The sequence below is a fragment of the Hippichthys cyanospilos genome, chromosome 20, assembly GCF_059441005.1.
Source record: "Hippichthys cyanospilos isolate Australia breed blue-spotted pipefish chromosome 20, RoL_Hcya_1.0, whole genome shotgun sequence".
In the NCBI taxonomy this organism is placed as follows: Eukaryota; Metazoa; Chordata; class Actinopteri; order Syngnathiformes; family Syngnathidae; genus Hippichthys; species Hippichthys cyanospilos.
The window spans coordinates 4,976,068-4,997,218 of record NC_142388.1 but is presented as its reverse complement, the minus strand read 5'-3'; the positions used below and the strand labels follow the sequence as shown (position 1 = coordinate 4,997,218).

The window sequence follows — 21,151 nt, the reverse complement described above, 5'->3', positions numbered from 1 at the left end:
TGTTTTCTGAGCATATGTCTAAAACCTGTTCATCAATGAAAAGGCCATTGCGAGAAGACACTAGGGAGCTGAAATTTCAGAAAGTCCACAATAGCTCGACCACTTATCAGCCTACCAGGAGTGTGCCATCGCTCAGCTAAAATAGAACGTTGTAGAAGAAATGACCCAAAAATGGTCAAAAATATTGAACAAGGGTTATTAAAATACGTCATGTTTTATTTACTGTACATGTCTCTTGAAACTTTCCATCAAATGTCATTCAACACAGTTTAACGCAGATTAGCGAAATAAACTCCTCCAGCATAGTTGTTGAGTGTGTTGTATCAATTTCATGCTAGTCTTCCACTTAGCAGCAGCAGATAGCATGAAATAAGCCACATACTCCCCCCGGGGTCCATTTTGGAATCATTCGACAATCATGCTATGCAAAATGAAAACAATCCAAACTTTTGTCCCCTTTTTCAGAGCGGCCCCAATACACATGCGCAGCCTTCTTTCTCCCTTCAAGCGTCTCTTTTGCTGTAGCTCTCTGCACTGAAACACAGCAATTAGTGACACCATATGGCAGAGAACGGCGAGGCCACTTTGAACACCTCCCAGCCTGAACTCCTCCATATGCTGAGGAATTTTGCCGGTTCCGTGTGTCTTTTGTTCAGGGGGGAAACTACGACCTAACGCATCTCCTATTTTCAATTTCTCGCCCGCTTTCTCTCCCCCGTGGGTGGCGGAGGCGTTCAATTTCCGCCGCTAGCTCTAAGCGACGTCTGCCCGCCTGCCCGTCAGGCAGATAAAGTTTAGTAGCGGGTAAAGGACATCTCTCGCTCTATCCGGGTTTGTTGCGCAAATCAGACTGCCGTTTGAGTAAATTCTGCAGTGCTGAGGGCTGCTTGATGTGCTGGAAGAAAGGCCGAGGAGGAAGGGAGGGCAAGGGCATCGGCACATCTGGAAGGAGTGAAATGGCCAGGCAAAGTTTGGAGAACTCTGCCAAGGCATTGTTCATCTTTTCTTCGCCACTCTTTAAAATATTTTAGTAACTAAGTCTCACACAGGAGTTCTGTATATGACAGAATATTACAAGACGTTTTTACACCTCTCCATGCAGGCGTTGCAGATTTGCAACAGTTAGTTGAAAATCCCCTAACTATTCCACATGAAAATTTAATGAGCCATTTTTTTTTACTCAGAAGTAGGGCTGCACGATTATGTCCAAATAATAATCACAATAATTTTGGTCAATATTGAAATCGCCATTATTAAAAAGACAAACTTAATTTGAGGCTGAGAGGGTTCTGGATTTAATGGAGTAATAAGTAGATTTGATGCCCAAATCAAAATATCAATGCTAATATTAGCAATCAGAAATGTGTATGTTAGCAATAAATAGACGTAACCTTGATAGCTCGCTGTCCCATGGTTGATTAAATCAGATTCATGACTTCATCTTTATTCATCCCCTATACAGCCACTTTATGCAGCAAAACATCTTGAAAACAATCTTTTTCTCGTTTCTTCAGTTTGAAGCTTCAAATACACAATTCTTAACAGAGCAGTATTATGGTCTGTCAGAGAAGAGACAAGTAAAAGTGAAAATTCTTAGTCACTTAAGATGAAAACCAGCCCTAAACACAAAGAAACATCCCTCTGTCCAACTTGCTTATCAGTCAGCGGAATAGAATCAATTAAAACAAGAAACGAGGCAAAAACCATAAAATACATTATGTCGCTGTAGGACTCACTTATCTCTCAAGGTTGTCTCATTCGAGCTACAGAAGAGTTCCCATGTACGTAACGTGAAAGGGTCTTTGTTCAAATAAAGCCAGGTGGTCAGTGAACATTATATCTTTATACTAATACTTATTTCCCGTGACATAATCAACACTACTAGACACTTTAAATGCTCCTTATGATGTATCTTGTTATTATCTCATAATTACTGCTCACTTTAAGTTGAGTGACAACCTTCGTGTTCTAATTTGACGATTGCCTGATAGAATTCATCATCGGTGTTTGAATTGGCTCATACAGAAGCACGCCGGGCCCACTTTATACTCCCAATTAAGTTTCTTGCCTGATAATAGGTTTACAAAAGAAGTAATTCACCCAGATCCCACAGCTACATTTCTGTCTTTGTTCATGCCCACCCTCTTTAAGTACCATTTTTTTGCGTAATCCTGCGAACAAACACAACAATGAAAACCTCCCGGGCAGACATAACAATATAAAGTGAAGCTGAGAAGGAAAGCTTCACCCCCGCCAAATTCTTAAGCCTCTGATTGTCGATGGAACTGGCACAGACCCCCCGCCCCTTCCCCGATTGGCGGGTAGCCACGACGCCACCCGGTTGCCAGGGGCGACACGACGCTTCGGCCCCAGCCTTCGAAGTCTGGAGCAGACGGTCACCTTGAGCCGTGCCAGCCTCGCCCGGTTGTTTTCAGGACGTTGCCTATTTATCGCCACGCGGCTTCACACGCCGGCAGCGACACAAACGAGCGAAATGGCTGTGATGCATCTCTTTTGCGCCTTGATTGTTCCGCCGGGAGTGAGGAATTTAGCCGAGTGCTTCGCTCGAAGGTCGCCAGCACATTCAATTGAAGCCATGTAGCCTTGGACCCGTGGCGTAGTGATATGACCCTCATTGCTGATCCGCACTTTGCTGCCTCCTCATCTTCGTTTATTTTGCACTCCAATGGCACTGATTGACTTCCAAGTTGTACTAATTCCAAAAGGAGGTTTTTCTTGGAAAATAGAGTCAATTAGTGTGTTGAAGGCGCGAGCTCATTGAAGTAACATTTCTTAAATTTCATCCCAATGTCATCCCAATGCTATAAAACAGGAGTATCAAGCTATTTTTTTTTTTAAATTGGCCACATTGTAGTTATAGTTTATGTTGGCGGGCCGTTGTGATTGTGTAGTCAAATAAATAAAAATGAAATAAGTATGATCGTCACACATTCACACACTTTGAAATCAGAGGCTGTTAAAAACTGTTCAAAAGGGCTATTGGCAACAAAATAAAATGTGTAAAAGTTGACAATAACTTGCAAATTTGGTATTTTAGCAAGAAACTTAAAGTCGCAATTAGCATTTCGCAGCCCACATAAAATAATGTGGCGGACCGGATCTGGCCCCCAGGCCTTGAGTTTGACACCTGTGCTATAAAATATTAATACTATACAAAATCAATACAAAAATTAGGGGTATTAGGTGTGTTTTTTAACTGTGTTCATCTCATTTTTAATATCTAATTTTATCCTTTTTCTATGCTGATTAAATCTCTTTTCTTGGATTGGGTTATAAATATATAATATAAATATGAATATCAATTGAATAGTAAAATTGTTGGCGTTCCACAAGACTCAATACTAGGCCCACTATATGAATGTAGCTAGATAAGAGAGATATTACTGTTTTTGATTGGAATTATATTTAGTTTTATTCATGGCCTGGAAACAACACAAAAGCCAAAGAAAAAGTGCAGCCAAGCAAAACAAGTCCGAGTTGTTGCGGTCGGATGATATCAATACGGACTCTTTTTCCGCCTCCCCTGAAAGGCTCACTGGCCCTGTCTTATTCACATTCCTCTTTGGCACATGCGATCCCATTGTGTGGAATCCAATGAAGTGTCGCACTGACATTTCATGCTGCTTATCAGATTGTAATCGCTTTGAGCCCGACAGCCATTCAAGGCTGGAGACATAAGAACGTGTCACTTGGGTACCGCACGCGTGCATACTCGTTCGCTCCCTCCGTCGGGGACCGCGTTCAACCTTTAAGATTCTACTGAAAAGTATGTGGGGATCGCTCTGATAGGTTGTTATTTAATGACATGGACTAAAATACTCCAGGCCGTCAGTTTTATACTTTTGGGCAATTTGCTTTTCATGCGTCACACAAATAGTTGAATTCGGAAGAGGATTTGGTTGAAGTTGCCATTGATCTGCCCAGATGAGGTAAAATGACATCTGTGGGTCTCGACCGATGCGGTGATGGATTCCCCCCTGAATGACTTTTCATCTGATACGTTGCGTGTCAGATGGGGGCACCCGATGGTTCTGATGAACGCTACAGCACAATGTGCTCACAAGATAGCATCCGAACACCCCGTCTCGCTCGCCTCTCTCCCTAATACTTTGACTCGCACGCTGGCTCTTATCTTTCCCGCCCAGGCACCTCCTTCCCCTTTTTCATTTTTTGACTGTCACCATGTGATTGGATGGGAGGAAATTTGGCCACTGGCGCTCTATCGAGCAAGTTTTTTAAATAGAGGTGGCGCCCTGACCTCTGAGCTGACCAGATAAGGTCTCCATTCCAGCATACATTACTTTGGGAGGAAGAAAGTCCTTCCTGTTTTTTTTTTGGGGGGGGGGGGGCGCCTTCAAATCACTCTTTTTTGTTGTTGGTTTTTTTTACTTTACAGTACATAGTAAAGGTTCTAGGCTGTTATTCTTGTTTGGATGACCTTTTTTTTAATAGGCGTGAAAATACATTTTAAAATACATAATTTTGCCGGTCACGGTTTCCGGATCTTTTCATGGATTTTTATGCCATCAGAATCAGCAAGTGTCGGAAAGGAAACAGCTATCGTTATTGCAATGTTATTAATTGTTCGGATGAGTTTTTTCACAGGTGTCATTTTGACCATTTTGAAATCATAAATAGACATACAGTTTCAAGGATTAAAAAGTGGAAAAAGACACATTTTGAAAGGAATTTCAAAATGGCTAACATTTTTTTTGTAGGTCTTGAGATCAAATGTGATTGTGAGCCTTTTTCTTTTTAAAATCAAACAATAATAATGAAATATTTCTTTTTTACCAAGCATGTGCGATATCACACATAATTAGACCATCAAAATGCATGCCATTTCTTGGTAAACAACAGGTTGCCGCGGCAACAGCGTTTGAGGAAATAAAAGCTTTACTTTTACGTTTTATTCTAAACATTTTTAATGACACGCTCAGTTTCGAGACTATCAGAGAAAAAAAAAGAACATTGTAGTGGGTCCACAAGCACGGGCCTACAAGCAATGTTTTCACTTTCTACTTGTACTACTAAATCGTAAAACTACTCAACTCTTTAATGGAGGCCATAAGATTTTATCTTCTCACGCATTCCAAGAGACATAAATGAACGAGCAACTAGAATATTCCCCTGTAATTAATCAACTGTGTATTTAATTTCAAATTGCTTTATAATAAACTTTGATGGAGATACATACAAATTATGTACATTTAACTCGAATACACTGTTCTTATGATATCAAAATAGATTTTTAATGCGTTTTTACAAAGACAAAGAGAAGCTCCAGTGTCTGATATGACTGGATTTAGCTGGATTTAATTATTATTTCAAAAAAAAAAAAATCTCTTTCACGGTAACTGAATTTACCACAGCAGCCGCAGTGATTCAGTTAGCGCTGCTGACGCCTGCGCTTTCACTTACTTAGTGGTCCCTGTAATATGTGCTGGGCCGCTTGCTGAACCTGGATAAAGAGCTTAGACGGTCTGACCCAGACTCACACACACAAACACAAACACACACTCCATTACATTCATAGAGAGCACGATAGAAGCCACAAAATATATATTTATATTTTTTTTACAGCAAAATTGCATCTCTAATGCTCTCAGTGCTAAATCCTCATGTTTTGCTATAGATGCAAAGCTCTGCGTAAATTCAAATAAAGAGTTTACACAGCTAACTGTTTACTCAGATAGATGATTCTGTTGAATTTTGTATTATGTGTTCTGTGTGTGCTGCAGGTGGCAAAATTGTTTAAATGACTCTATTGTTAGCCAGGCTTTCATGAACATTTGGATGTAATTTATCAGTGACTCCTCAACACATCTGCTGGTGAAAAGGGAATGCCGTTGCTTGTTTTGATAATTACTTTGACTTGTGTCCCCCTCACCCCCACTTCTTCTCACCCTCTTTAATGTGTGTGATGATTTCTGAAATGTAATTAGCCATGCTAATGGGCCGCCGTTTGGATTTCTGCCTCTTGTACTTCCGCGATGGGGGCACAAATGAAGTGGGATGGCGAGAGTCGGGACTGAATGGGTTGAGTGGAGGTGGTGAGTTTTTTTTTTTTTTTTTTTTTTTAATATGACACTTTGCATTTTAAGAGCTCCGGCAGGAAGTGTAGAGAAGAGCTCCTTTTTTTCTCTTTTAATGAGGCATTTAGGGGTTTTGCGAGCATAAAGATGCCAAGAGGAGAACAAAAAAATATGCCTCACAGTTGGCGTAATCATTTTGTACAGTGGATAACAAACATGTGCCCGGATACATTTAGCACATGATAGCTTTAACGGCCACGTTCCATTAATGTCCCACTGGAGAGGAAGATGCATTAGCACCACATTGAGGCTCTTGTGTGGCTTTGTTCAGTTCTAGTGACACCCCCCCACTCTGATTATAACCACAGCCATTCACATCTGCATCATCTGTGAGTCACTTTAGACAAGCGTGGATGTAGTTCCATGTTTCTCAACATTATTGAACCAAAGCACAAATTTTACATCTGTTTCATGGCACACAACAGCACAAAAATGTTTATTGGCACACTCGGTTCAAGTTTGTAGTCCAGGCACTTTGAAGAGAATTATGCAAACTTATAAATATAACCTATTTTGTTAGACAAACTGCTTTTCTCACCAATAATCTTTCTTTCATCTAAGCGAGTTAAGTCAAATGTCGGCGTTTGAAACTCTTGATTCATCTTGGCATTGATCTAAAACAGTCATTTAATGTAAACAAGAGGTATTTTTTTCTCCATTCTTCAGATAGTACTTTTTACAAATCATCTTCATTCTTAATTTCTGATTGAAAAGTTTGACTGAGTTATCTGGGTCAACAAAACAATCGAGCTTCTATTTTATGTGCCTTATGTGGTGCGCCCTATATTTGACAATGTTTTAAAATATGCCATTCATTAAAGGTGCTCTTTATCTGATGCGCCTTATTGTGCGAAAAAATACAGTACTGTGTTTTTGAACAAAAAGGTACACACAGTGCTTGACCCAGCCATTCACATCAAAGTCCGCAGTCTTGTTAGTACGCAATGTTTTAATACTTTATAAAAGCACCCTCCCAAACTTTTTCAAAGGTCTTAAAGCCATCCATTCATTTTTCTATTACAATAGATGGACATTTTACATGCAAACTCCTGCAAATATGAATATGAAAAAAAAGAACATATTTGAACACACTGGGTTTTTGCCCGACAGCAACACTATACAGCCAGATAATATTACAAAATAGACAGCTGAGAACCCTGGTTTTACAAGTGTACACACCCTCTTACAACCAGCGTTTTTCTTAAAGCACATGCTTCCTAACCGAAGCTTGACATGTCCTCAAGGAGGCGCAGTGCCCCTGATGGGATTGAATACGGGCCTTTTTTTTCCAATCCAAACACCCTCTGGGTGGAATGATAACAATGTGAGCAAAAGCTCCAGTATACCCCCCCTTTCTACAGGAGGCCTTTTGTGTTTTTCTTTAACAGCCCAAAAGAGTTTGTTCCTCTGCTCCTCACGAAGCCTCGCTCCCCTGCAGCTGTAACTGCGCCGACCCATGTCGAACCCCCACAACCTCGGGGAAAGGCTCCGCTTTCTGCCGGGTTCTCCATTAGGGATCCCGAACCAGCAACCAGCTGAGCTTCTAGCCCGCTTTGACCCTCCTCCTCACTTTTCCGCCGTTAGAACAAGACCACAACACTCCAGAGGGCTGCAGCCTGGAGGCCTCGGTTGGTTTATTCCAATATAGCGCACTACAAGGAGAAAGTGATTTTGTTCCTGGGTCTGTGTGTGTGTGTGTGTGGACACGCCTGCTCATATTTCTCTCTGCTCCCATGGTGACGCCTAACAAGTCCCACCTTCTTGTTTTATCCCGAGGTTGTTTTTATCAGTTCGACTCCTCAGGGAAGGCTGTTTGCTAGATTCCTGTGAACTAGAACAAAAAAAAAAAACCTTTTAAGAGTCACACTTTAATTGAGTTAGTCTTTATAGTTGTGCATTTCATAGATCATTATAAGACCAAAAAATGAATGAAGCGCTGTTGTGGATGGCTTCAGCACCACGGACAGCTCATTTACTGCTTCATCGGTTTAAGTCAGCAGCGTTCAGTTTTTTGCAGTTGAGGGCCGCGCACAGAAAATTTGACAACCGCAAAAGCCACTTTAAAATCATTTGTCATAAGTTTATTACACATGCTGAAATGACTCAATTAGACCTTGATGCAGAGAAGAAAATGGAATATTTTTTTCGCTACTAAAACTGAATTATCATTATTTATAGTAATAAGTAAATACAGCATAACCATTAATATTGTGAAATATGAATTAAGTCTGAAAATCCACCCAATTTGCTACTACAGAAGTCTGATGATGTCATTTTCTGTCGAGAGCAATTGCCAAAATGGCCGCCCCTACAGATGTCTGAACACGTGTGGATTCTGCTGCTTAATTCACATTGCATAAACTCACTATCAATCGGAAAAGCGTGCGTAGATGAGTGGGGGCACCTGGAACATATTGACTGTAAATACAATTTTTGACTTGACCTGTACATGGGCTCATGCCATACACGATATATCATATACGGAAAAGGTAGAACAGACAGCGGCAGAGTGAACCGGCTCGAGTGCGATAATCAGCAGACAGACAGATAGCACATGACAGCTGCCAGTGGTTATTGATGACTTTCATAATTAAAATGCCTTGCGTGTGCAAGTGGAAGGCAGGAGTGAGCAAGGGGGTCACCCAAAAGAACAAAAGGAGGAAAAAATCACACAAGTGATAAATGGTCTTTCATCTTTAAGGCCGATAGAAGACCCAGTTCCATCTGCATGAATATTGCTTTTCCAGCCTTTGAATGGGAGAATTCAAGGAGGAGCTTTTGGGCTTTGATATTGCATCACACTGCTTGTGCGCGCGTGTATGGGTGTGAGTTTGGGTTTAAAAAAAGGCAGGAAGGTCATACGCGGGATAAGGCAGAAGTGACTGTTGAGATCATTCGAAGGATTAATGGCGACAAGAGTCTTCTACCGGGATTGATGGTGACAATAAGGTTTGAACCTCTAAAACCGAATGCTATTGAAGTCTAAATAATTGCCTGGGATAGACTCTAGCTTGCTTTATGAAAAATGTCTAGATGTATTTTACGACGTGGTACTTTTGATATGCTTTTGAATACGGTTAAACAGATGAACAGATTTTGTGATTCCTATTTTTTCCCCTGAGAAACAGCATGAATATTGCGGAGTCATTTTGACCCCGGTTTCCTTATTCATCAAAAAAGTTGCAAAAATAAATAAATAAATAAACGAATGGAAACAGAAATGCAAAAAAAAAGCCGTTTTTGATGGATACGTTGATTACACATAAGTCAAGCAGAGGTACTGAAAAACTTTAGCTTTCAAACAGGTTATTTTGACCCACAACATAACAGGAGGTTTAATGTTTCTATAAAGTGAGAATAAATGACCAGAATGTGCCACATTTTAAAGATGAAAAGAAATCACCACATATTTAAAATGAGGCTCCAAAACCAAGCTGTTGTCTTTGCTCTCAAATCGAGTGGGCATCGAGTTGGTTCTCAAAACCGGCCAGGACAGTGAACTATCAAACAGGAAGATGCGTTTTTGATAGTCGTCGATTAAAAACCGATTAGTTGTCGATTAATTTTGCCACCTCTAACTGCCTGTTTATACTGTATTCCGCGCGGTCTTTTTTGTTATTTAAGTGGCTCTTTTGTTTCTGCTTAGCCCGCTCTCCCCAGTAAAAGCACCGCATGTGAGGAAATGGATGAAAGCCCACTCTGAACAGACTTGAGTGCAAGATCAGACAGCAGAAGCGTCCCGGTGCTCGCTCCCCTGCAGGCTGTGTGCACAAGAAAGCTGCCAGCCCGGTGGCGCCGCACGCCGTCTGCGCGGATCAGACCGCAAAAAGACGGCGGCGGCGTGTTGCGAGGGAATTCCCGCACTTTGCTGCCATTGTGAGCAACGCCGTTTCTGTTTGTGTGCGCATCCCAACCGGCTCAGCGGTGCCCTTCACTGCTACCGTGACATCACACCTTCCCGTGCCTTGTGATTGGCCGCCCGGCGGAGGGAAGGGCACACATGGTACCAACAGTGGAGAACGAGGAGGGAGGGGCTGAGGTGTTAAGAGAGTGAGAAAAGATTGATGCTGAGGCAAGCCGGCACTGCACTGCACTGCGCTCACACACACACACTCACACACACACACTTTTCTTTTCTCCACTCCTGAGCTGCTTAGCTGGGAGGAAAAACACTCATACAGCAGGACAGGAGGACATTTAGCAAAAGAATCCTCAAAGCAACAGTTCTAAGGGAGCTCCTGGCTAAGAGTTTGCAGCAAGGGCAGGTGCAAGGGCAAAGTATACTCCCCCCTTGATTTTGGGGGGGAGGATGTCCTCCAGATTACTCCACGAGAGGCGCAGTCCGAGGTACGACATGGCGAGACGAGTAGAGGGCGACAGTTCCCCGAAAAAGAAGATACCGTTCAACCTTGTGACCGGCTTCTACCTCTACCTCCGCGGTGAGTGTGTGAGCCTCTCGGGACTGTGTGTGTGTGTGAGAGAGAAAAGACTTGAGTGTGGCACTGCAGTGGACAGTTAGGTCCAGAAGTATCCGGACAATTAGTTGCACAAAATGGCTGTCGTTCTTTGATTTTAAATGCTTCGATTTTAATTGCTAGAAGTCTAATGACAATCGTGAATTTTTTCTGAATTCAAATCTACTTCTGGAACTATATGAGAGTGTTTGCGGGTTAATGTGGGTCTTAAGACTTCCCCGTGGGAATGGTGTTTGTTCAGCTGTGGGGTGGGTTGACATATTTAAAGACGAGGGGGTACAGCAGGAGCTCCATCTGTAAAGACTTAAGAGATGGCAGGGTGGCAGGTTTGAGACCCACTGTGGGCTATGCTGATGTTAATCAGGAGGGGCTGCTGGAGAGATGCCAGTCTGCAGCGTGGAAAATATTGGAGGTGCCTTTAAGCAAGGCAATGAACATCTCAAAGTGCACCATTAGTAAGCCATGTCACCTTGTCTTGTTATGCAGCACATCTGACGATGCAAAAATTGTCTTTAAGAAAAAAATTTGGTAAAAAAAAATGTTTTAAGGTGTTTTCAGTAACATTTTAAATCTCATACAAGTGATCAAGTTAAGTTATACTACAGTGGTGGTGCTATGTTCATATCACAAATCATAACTCCCCATTGAAAAGGATGGAAATGCAATTCATCTGTTCTAACCAAAAAGCACCTATAATTATTTTTTCAGTAGATTTATTTGTGCTTTGACAATTGAGCCTCATCAACTGGTATTGTCCTAAATCGGCGAGGAAATCAATTTGGATTGGAGGTAATAGAATTACATTCATGCCCTTTCAAAAGTGGGCGTGATCTTCATTTAACAGCCTCAGTAGCGTTTTAAAGAAAAAAAAAGTTGTTTAAAAATAGGAGCAAAAAGCCAAAGATGGCCTTTTGATATTTGCTGCGCAAACATTTAATTTCTGATGTTTGACTGAGTAGGTATAAAAAAATAAACTTTGTCTTTGTATGCGTGTCAGTTCAACTAAGCCTGAAATCCCTCAATGTATTTAAACGCATTCAAAGGAAACACCTCTGATATTTATCGATTTGTTTGCGACGTGAGTTTGCACCTCCACTTCCTCCAATTTGTGGCTTCGCTTTGTTGCCCCAGCAACTACAGCCAGCGGGACAACAAAGCAGACCTTAATGATATTTCATTAAGATAAGAGACGTGCTCCCGTTGATGAGACTAATGATACAGGCCAGCGTTGCCTGAGAAGCTAATCAAGTGTCTTGAAATGCCGCTCGCGGGCTCGCTTGCTGAGGTTGGCGTTTTCCCTTCGCACATATTGAATGGACGCCAGTGGGAGCTCAAAGTCACCTCGTCCTGCCGGCTGACTGCACCACACACAAACGATGTTCCGCCGTCATGCGTGTTCCTTCTTTAAGGTGGCTGAAATCATTCTCATTTCCCCTATGATATTACCACTTATCAATATTTGATCAGATCAAGAGAGAAATTCATCCAGGAGGGACCCGCTCACTCACTCCCGTTTATAAATGTGCACATCTGCATTATGGATGAAAAGCCGTACACGCACAGTCGCACACACCTGACCGCCCGCTGTACTCGGTGGCCCACTAACCAACTTGAGTTTAATCAAATCGTCAGAGTATTCATTAAAGTAGAGGAACTCCCTGCCTGCTTTGGCTGATGACATCTCAAGGATATTGCAGTGTGGCACATGCAAGAACCATTGCCTTGTGCCAGTAACTCAAACTTCTTTACGCTCAACGCGGTCGGCGGCTTTGTTTGTTTGCATGTACATTACGCTGTCGGTGATTACATGTATACATAGCCAGGATATTGTAGTCAAGGAAAAATAACTAATGAAACACGAGTATAGTGAAAATGTCCCTCCTTTTTGTCTTATGCAATTGATTTAATACCTAAACTTTCAGGGTTTGCATCGAAATGTTTTAAATTAATATCAGGCACTCAACAAATATTTCATATATTTAAATAATCCTATATGTAATCAAACAAAACTGTAACATCCATGCATTCCATGCAGGCTTGGGGAGAACATGCAAACTCCATATATACATACAAGGCAAGAGCCAGGTGGATTTGAACTCGGGTCCCTAAACTGTGAACTGGTTTAAAAAGTATAATTTTTTTCAAAAAAAAGAGATGTTCCGCCATCATGCATGTTCTTTCCAAATATAATGAATGATATCATTTCCCTTAACCCTTTCGCTGCCGCTCACGACTAGATATTAAAGACACATTTTCGTAGGGCTTGCAGATAACTCATTTCCTGCTGTGATCTAGCAAAGCCTGTTAGCTTACTAGCAAATTAGCTAGCAATATTGCAATCATAAAAAAACGGTTAAAGTTCTGTTCACTACTGTTGACGAAGATCCATTTTCATCAGCTGCTGTTCAGCAAGCCTCTTTGCTTGCTAGCTCATTAGCTAGCAGTTTTGCAAGCAGAAAAAAACATTACATTTCTGTTACTTATTCACTGCCAGTGATTACTATAGGTGTCAAAAATAAATTTTAAATGGGTTAGCAGTGAACGTGTTGTTTATCTGTGTCAACGCTGAGCCCACTAGCAGCTAATGGCTTAGTGTACAAGCCGCTATTAGCAGGTCAATTTGTCATCCAGGCCTAATATGTTTTCTTATTTTATTGTTGGTCATTATGATGACAAGTTAGAAAGCTACGGTATTTTTTTTTGAAGTGGTACTTTCAAAGCACTGGTTTAAAAGACATTATTTTGTCAAGAATTGTATTCCCATCTCTTTCTTTGTTCATGCTTGGTGACACTGTTGCTTCTGATTTTCAGATGAGCAGGAATCTGTGCAAAAGAGGACCTTCACCAAATGGATCAATTCCCACTTGGCCAAGGTAAGATTGTGTTTGATTCCTACTGCCAGTTGCACAGCCTGCATGCATTGTTGCCCCCCCCCACGTCGACTTATTCTGTCTTTTCAATCCAACTGCCTATTCTTTTCGCTGCGCCACGCGCTCTGACATTTGCTCCATTTTCAAAACACATTGCTGAGCTGGTCATGGGACCCGCGTGCCAGGCGGCTAAGACCACACACACAAGCAGACAGACTCACAACTCTCATTGTTTTCCTTCTCTCGCTCTCGTTTCGCCGCGAGGAAGGCTTTACTCTCACACTAATTACCGCTTTCACATTACAGCAATTAACACAGTAGACTTCTTTGTTCATGGAAACTAGCATTCGTCATTTCAGTGTCGATAACCTACCGGCTCTCCTTACTAATTTAGATGGGTCTGGATAAGAGTTTCTGGAATAATGAACTTACTCTCTCAAACTCTATCCCTGTTTTTTTTTCCATCAATACACTATTTAACTGCTTGGCGCTCCAGTAGTAAGTCCAAAAAGTGCAGACAAGCTAAATATGTAACAATTCAACACAATTAAGTATTCTTTCCTATTTGGACTCAGACAGCTGTGGAGACCTTGAGCCATGGCGATACGGTGCAGAAAATTCATTTGAAAAGCGCCCCGCGGGGAATAAACCTTGACGTAGTATGAAATCTCACGCTTCGGAATCGCGCCACCGGAAAATTATCCACAGCCAAATATATAGAAACGGCTTGAATTTTTAATGACTCAAAACGTAAACACATGGTTTATTTATTGTTTACTGCTTTTTGGTATTCACCCGTATTGCCATGGTCTCGTGGAATTTTTCTTCGCCAGGTGCTAAGACTGTTACTTGACACAATTTAAACTATGGCGCAACAAAACACACCCTCTAATTACACCTAATGCGTAATCAATAAACACATGGTCCACAACGATCGACGTACCTGCACAATACATGTGTCTGAAACTCAGTCGAGTGGAAATATTGTCCCTCTTGTGCAGAATATAAGAATGTTGCTAACATGAGGACCACTGCCCTCATTTTTGCTTTTTGTTTTTCTAATACAGCAGTTGGTAAACGAATCTGAGAAATCGTTATTAATTGAATTGACAATACCACAAATACAAGTCGTAGATCTTGCTTACTACCTCACTTGTCCCAACATCCGCATGTGATCACATAAAATTAAAGAAAATACTCAACTCTTGAGAAGTCACCGATACTGATACTTAGTACACAGACCAGTATTTTTGTTGATACCCCCCAAAAACAATGGCAGATTACTTTAATGACCCAAATATTTCAATCTAGCATTTTTTTCCCTTAAAATTAGATTAAATGAATGCCTCAAAAACGTTTGCAGTCTCGATAACTTGAAATAAAACCAGGTATCGATATATAATGTATATACGCATACTTTATAGCCTTAAAAGTGAAAGTTAAAACTATAAGTTTCTCTCAAGGCTTCTAATGTCACCAATCATAGTTTTTGTCCCTCCGGTTGATTCCGCGAGTTGCTTTCTCCCGTTGTTCCCATGGATATACTGATTGTTCATGTGAAATGTCATCGCAAAGAAAAACAACCCTGACAAGCAGCGGGAGAAGGTGAATGGAGGTCTTCTAATAAGGAGATACATTTTTTTTCCTAGAAACTTCCTGGAAACGCCATTTAGCTGTAAGAGGATTTTCAAGTGGAAGGAAAGTGCAATGAGAGAGACAGAGGAGCTTTAACAGTTGGTTTAACTCGGCTCTTCACGGGATAGATCATGCCCTTGGCTATGCAGATGATTAGGCCACTACCAGTTATCACAGGTCTTTAATTCAGTGCCTAAAGCCTTGTGATTAATCGTTAGGTGAGTTGAGATGTGGCTTTTGGGGGGGGGGGCTTCTGGGATAAAGGGGGGTTTCCGTTTTACCAACACCCCCTTCTCCCTTCACTTTTATTGCTCTCTCAACTCCACAGGTATAACAAAAGACATCCCAGCGTGTGAGAACCACTAATTCACAAAGATGATTAATGAGTCGTATTATACTTACTAGCTCCCCAGATAAAGTTAAAACACTCACTGGCTACAATATTGCGTACTTTTGCACGCTTTCGTGTGAGTCAAATGCAAAATCTGGAGTAAATAAGTGAATTCTATTCAAAAATTCCATTATGGGACATAAAATCAGCAGCAAAATCTGCCTGTTTTTGTGCACCATAAGGATTGACCATTTGGCCACTTGCCTTGCTTAGGGCTCAGGGAACAACCAATCATGGCTCAGCTTGCAAATGTCACATGACCAAACTCCAAAAACATTTGAGCCTACTGCTGAATTCGAGTAATGTCGATCTTTTCTGACTTCCGACAAGCAAATGTGCACTCTAAGCCCCCTTTAACTCATTCAACCCCAAACACGTATTTTTACATCTTTTCAGAGTCCAATCACAGCTCATCTATGTCCTTAGTTTAATTACGTGGCATTCATAAGACGATCTATGATTGGGTGTTACCTGAGTCCCGAGCATCAGTGCTTTGAGTCCCCTTTCAAGCTAAGAGGCTGGTAACAGAATATTTTTACTTGTATCTCAAGACACCACCATACTGCATAATTTTGTTTATATCAGTAATTTTGGTTATTCGTTTTTTTTAAGGCACTGGAGTGACATTTGGGTAGTATATGGGGGGGATGAAATCCAACGAGTGGGCTCCCAATTTTGGCAAATCCCTTCCGAGACGGTGAAAGCTTAATTACCGAGTGGTCGGCGTGAGCGGCGGAGGTCTCGTCGTCACGGAGGCATTTCTTGGGTAAACAACTTCAGTACATGCTCAGATTACACCGCCAAGTGAGACGCTCTATCTGGAAAGCATTTGGAGGGGGTTACGGTGTTTAATTAGCCTCACAAATATATGCGGATGAGCACGCTCTGTTAAGTACAGCAGGAGTCCATTTCTGTCCCTCAAGGTAAAAACTTCACAATATAACTATCAGGACTAATTACGTACAGTCAAAGTAGTCTCAAGGTCATTATTGCAGTATCTTGAAGTGGAATGACCCACGGTTGACTCTCAGTTGAACGCGCACATATTCAATTGTTTTCTACTTTTTTTGTTCTGCCAGAGGTTTCCTTGTGCGGAGATCCCCTTTGTGTATAGCTAGATTATGCAAAACACGTAAAAAAAAAAAAAAAACAACAACTACCTGGTCCAAAAACCCATTAAAATTGGCCTTGGCAGAGGTGTTGCATCCCCACAGGGTGCCCCTCAGATTCCAGCCCAAATAGTAGTAATGATGGATACCTTCAGCCAATTCTTTGTTAGGACCTGCAGTCATCTCATTTCAGTGGAGAAAAAAAAAATATGGATTGATATTCTCATGCACTGTAATGAGCAGAGAAATACTATACTACTAACAAAATAACACAGCACTTTGAAATGCGGCCAAAATATGATATTTATAGCACAATGGGAAAATTAATTTGCATACAATGCACATTTTCGAGTTTTGAGAGAATATATATATATATATATATATATATATATATATATATATATATATATATATATATATATATATATATATATATATATATATATATATTTATAATGAATTGTTTCTGTGTTCTTCATGATGGCATCATCTAGAGGACTGAAATGAAATCACAAATGGTTCATGAGGCTTCATTTTCTCATCATTACTTTACACACAACCTAATGTCAGTTTGTTTAAAAAATAAATAAATAATGAAAATACTACACTGTGCAACATATAGTAAGCATACATATGTGTACAGATAACACACATTTAATTAGTAGTAACACAAACACATATGACAAACGTGAACAGAAAAGGAAAGGTTTATTTTGTTTTGTTTTGGGTTTTTTTAGGAATAAATTTATTTTTGGCCTCTGCTATTGTTGGGAAATATGTACCATGCAAACCCTTGCATTTATTTGACACCTATTGAACTAAATGCTTTAGGGAAATGAATGTTTTTTCAGTCATTGTAAATGTTTAAATTAATTAGTTGATTAATCAGTAATCAGTATTGTTTTCTGCAAAAAAATTGTCCTAAAAAACATGTTGGTCAGGCCCTTGTTTAATTGTTATTTTTTTCCCCGAGATTTGTTGGTCCATTGTCTGTTCGGATTGGTGATTGGTTACCGCTTTAGAAAAGAATGCGCTGACTCGTTGTCATCCCGAAAATCTCGATTGTGTAAGACGACACGTTAATCGTGAGAATTTGTGCCATCAAATGAGTGAAGAACAGCTTTTGTTGTTTCCTCACGTCCCGGCACTGTTGATCCTCGAGACTCCTCCGAGTGCGGCGTTTCGGGGGAATCCTACGAGAAGCCATCGCCAAGACACATGCCCGTCCCCGAGCCCCTCCGCACACAATCAATTATGGCAGCAGACACTCATGTGTAATTAGCTCATTAAGACCCTTGATTTATTTTTTTCCTTTCTTCATTTTAGCCCATGTGGCTCAGCAGAGGAAATGGATATTACTTTCTTATTTTTATAATTATCCCCAAATACCCTCATTAGCCTCGGGATCATCAAGCACCCAAAAGGTAAATTTGACTTCAATTACCCCACGGGGGAGATTTAACCCTTTCTACTTGTGCGGTGTCTTTTGGAAGGAGGCACACATGCTTTTCTGCGTATTTTAATAAGCAAAGCCGTGAAATGACATTAGAAGAAAAGCCTTTGCTGTGTTGAACTAATTAATTTTTTAGCACGCGTGAGGCTTGGGGTGTCGGGTTTTTTTTTCCCTCTCTGTCCGCTCTCATCTGTCTCGCTGCCACTCTTTTTCTGTTCAATTATGCCCCTCTTGCAATCCATTTGACGGGTACACACACACACGCTCACACACACTTCAAATCCATTCGCACTAGTCCTTCCTCCTCCTCACACAGTCCTCAGCTAATCTCCCTGTGAATGGCTAGCTCGTCTGCCCCCCCCCACCCCCCCACCCGGCATGTGACTGTACGATGAGAAATCCTTGATGTGGCGTCTGCAAAAAACAGAGATTTGTGGATTTTTTTTTTCCCTTCTCCAGTCTGCGAGGTTAGCGATGGAGTCAATGAGAAGGGGATCCGGTTTGACATCATCAGCATATTTTAGGATTTGAAGACCCCACTCGGAACCCCCTGAGCCTCTCACTGACTCCACTTATCGCACACAAACGGCGCACTGGGGAAGAAAGAAAAAAAAAGGGCTTTTGGGGTTTCGAGTACATCCGTAGGAGGATTTCCTGTTGAAATTAATGTCTTCTGTGTGACTTGTTACCACTCAGCCATGATATTAGCCTAAAAGAACTGAATTTGTTCAGAGTTTGACATACTTTGTGAACTAAAAGCTAGCTTCCTCTTGGGAACAGAGAAATTTGCCAAATGTCTTGGTCAGAGGGAGGATGGAGATTTAGAATTGAACTAATGACATTTGAAAAATAAATGTAATAAAACTCCAAATGACTTGTGAATTCAGTAGGATAAAAAAAAACAGAAGCCAATGTTCTGATTTTCTGAATATTTTTTTGTTTTTTTTGGAAATACATTTTTTTGTTCTTTCGTGGATTTTTTTCCCTGTTTTTCAGAGTACCTTTTAATGACAAAACCCCCTTGAAAACAGGAAAATTGTTTCCTGAAACCGAAGACAAAAAACAAAGTCCCACTTATTTTTTGAAGTGATTGCTCTATGCTTGCTCTTCCACCTTCTTTGAAACGAGACTCCTGTTATTTCCTTTGTCTCGACAGCGCATTCCACCTCTAGTCGTGACGGATCTCTTTGAAGATATCAAGGACGGCGTGAAACTGCTCGCCTTGCTGGAGATCCTCTCCGGCCAAAAATTGGTGAGCTCCATCCTCTTGCTCCCTCTGCTTCCCATCACCTATTCATGAGAGTGTGTGTTAACATGATTGCCTATCGGTTAATCTTTAAGGAGCTAATGATGTGAACATGGAGCATTCTCCGCTTCCGCATGGAAATGCGCATTGATCCTTTCTTATTAGGATGTTTGGATGAATGGAAAAAGGCAGATTCTCAAGGACAGATTAAGAGTTTGGCAAACACACACACAAATAGGTTTTGGTTCTTTGTCAATATCGCCTGAGGTCCAAGTGATCTGTGTTTTATTGATCACCCTGTGTGTACGTGCAGTTTAGATTGGACTGGAACTGATTTCATCTGTGAAGCTCTCATTGGTGTATTTTATGTTTGTCGTTAGTATAAGTCTTCAGAAGCATTGTTTTTTTTTCTCTATCTGTTGTGTCTTTTAACCCCATTGTTGTCTTGGTCTTCCCCGTAGCCATGTGAGCAAGGCAGGAAGCTAAAGAGGATCCACTGGGTTGCCAACATCGGTACCGCCCTCAACTTCCTCCAGGGCAGGAAGGTAGGAGATGGGCTCTTCTTTTTATCTTAGTTGTTCCTCTTGTTTGTTTTTTTTTTCCGCTTCTGCCTTGTGGGTGCAACCATGGAAAATAAGCTTGACCTTTAACTTCTTTCCTCCCCACTTGCTTTGTATCTCCACCTGCCGAAATCATCAGTCGATATGGTTAGTTTTTGCGTTCAGGCCAGGCTGCTCACAATTCAAGTTTGGAGAAAAAAATCTATGTTGGTCCAAAAAAAAAAAAACAAAACTATTTTCTTCTCCCTCAAACACGCCAATCCGCTTGCCAGCGTCAAGTGCACAATTACATAAACTAATTATAAATACAATCCGCTTCAGTAAGCTACGCCTTCAGTGAGATCAGTCACACATATTCAAGCCCCCCCCCCACCGTCGCGTGCTCAGATCTCCAAATAAAGCCACAAGCAGCCGTCTGCGAGGACATTGATTTCCCCTCTTCCCCAAGTGTGACAAGGTTAAACCATAAATCCTACATCAGTAATCTGCAAGCTGGAGATGAGACGTCAGCAGGCTCCTTGTATGTGTGTCTGCTTGTGTGTGTGTGTGTAAATCTAAAGTTTCAAATTAAATGTAAACACACAATGAGTCTAAATCTCATGTATGTCTAGACTGTATTTGTGTTCATTCTTAGCTGGGCAAATGCGCCATACATCCTTGTGCATGTGAGTCTAATATATGTGAAATACAGTAATTGTAATGTCATGTAATAACATATGTTTGGAGCCTTTTTTCACAAGTATATTCGTTCCATTTTACTATTTTGATGTAAATCAGGACCGGAGTGAGTAATCTGGATGTTCTGGTGAATTCCCTCCGGGCCAGGGTTGCTACACATGCTGTTCGGGTCGCGAATCCAGCCAGTCTATAATTTTCTCCCAGACAGTGGATCTATTTTGAAATCAATAAATAAGATGCGTCCACTACTATCAACCTGGTCATAAAATATAAAATAATAATAGAAACCAATATATTGTAGGTTTTAGAGACATTAATAAGGCAAATTTGGATAAGAAGGGTTTCGTTGGGTGCTATTTGAAGAAATTCTAGGCGAAAGTCTTGGAGATTGATTCTATTAGGTCTATAGGCTTACCTTTTCTATTTTTTTGTGTCATTTTTAATTAATATTTAGCTTGTTTGATGTGCTTATCACAAAGCAGCCCAAATAACCCGCTGCGTTTTCCATCATGAACTCGTGCTTTTCTTATCAGGTTCGCCACACTGACCCCCTTCCAATACCCAAGATTGCCCTCGCATGACCCCCGACTTTCTGTCCCCCGTGTTGTCCCGCCTGAA

General features: G+C 41.1%; 1 protein-coding gene across 1 annotated transcript in view; it reads left to right on the top strand.

Moving 5' to 3' along the window:
* Window positions 1-8,999: 8,999 nt before the first annotated feature.
* The window catches only part of syne1a (spectrin repeat containing, nuclear envelope 1a), a 109,428-nt gene continuing 97,276 nt past the window's right edge, over window positions 9,000-21,151 (top strand). The window contains exons 1-5 of the mRNA XM_088404054.1: window positions 9,000-9,065; window positions 9,763-10,555; window positions 13,403-13,464; window positions 19,206-19,301; window positions 19,757-19,840. Coding sequence (XP_088260180.1) covers window positions 10,426-10,555; window positions 13,403-13,464; window positions 19,206-19,301; window positions 19,757-19,840 — 372 coding nt within the window. The 5' untranslated portion in view covers window positions 9,000-9,065; window positions 9,763-10,425. The remainder of the gene's footprint in view (window positions 9,066-9,762; window positions 10,556-13,402; window positions 13,465-19,205; window positions 19,302-19,756; window positions 19,841-21,151) is intronic.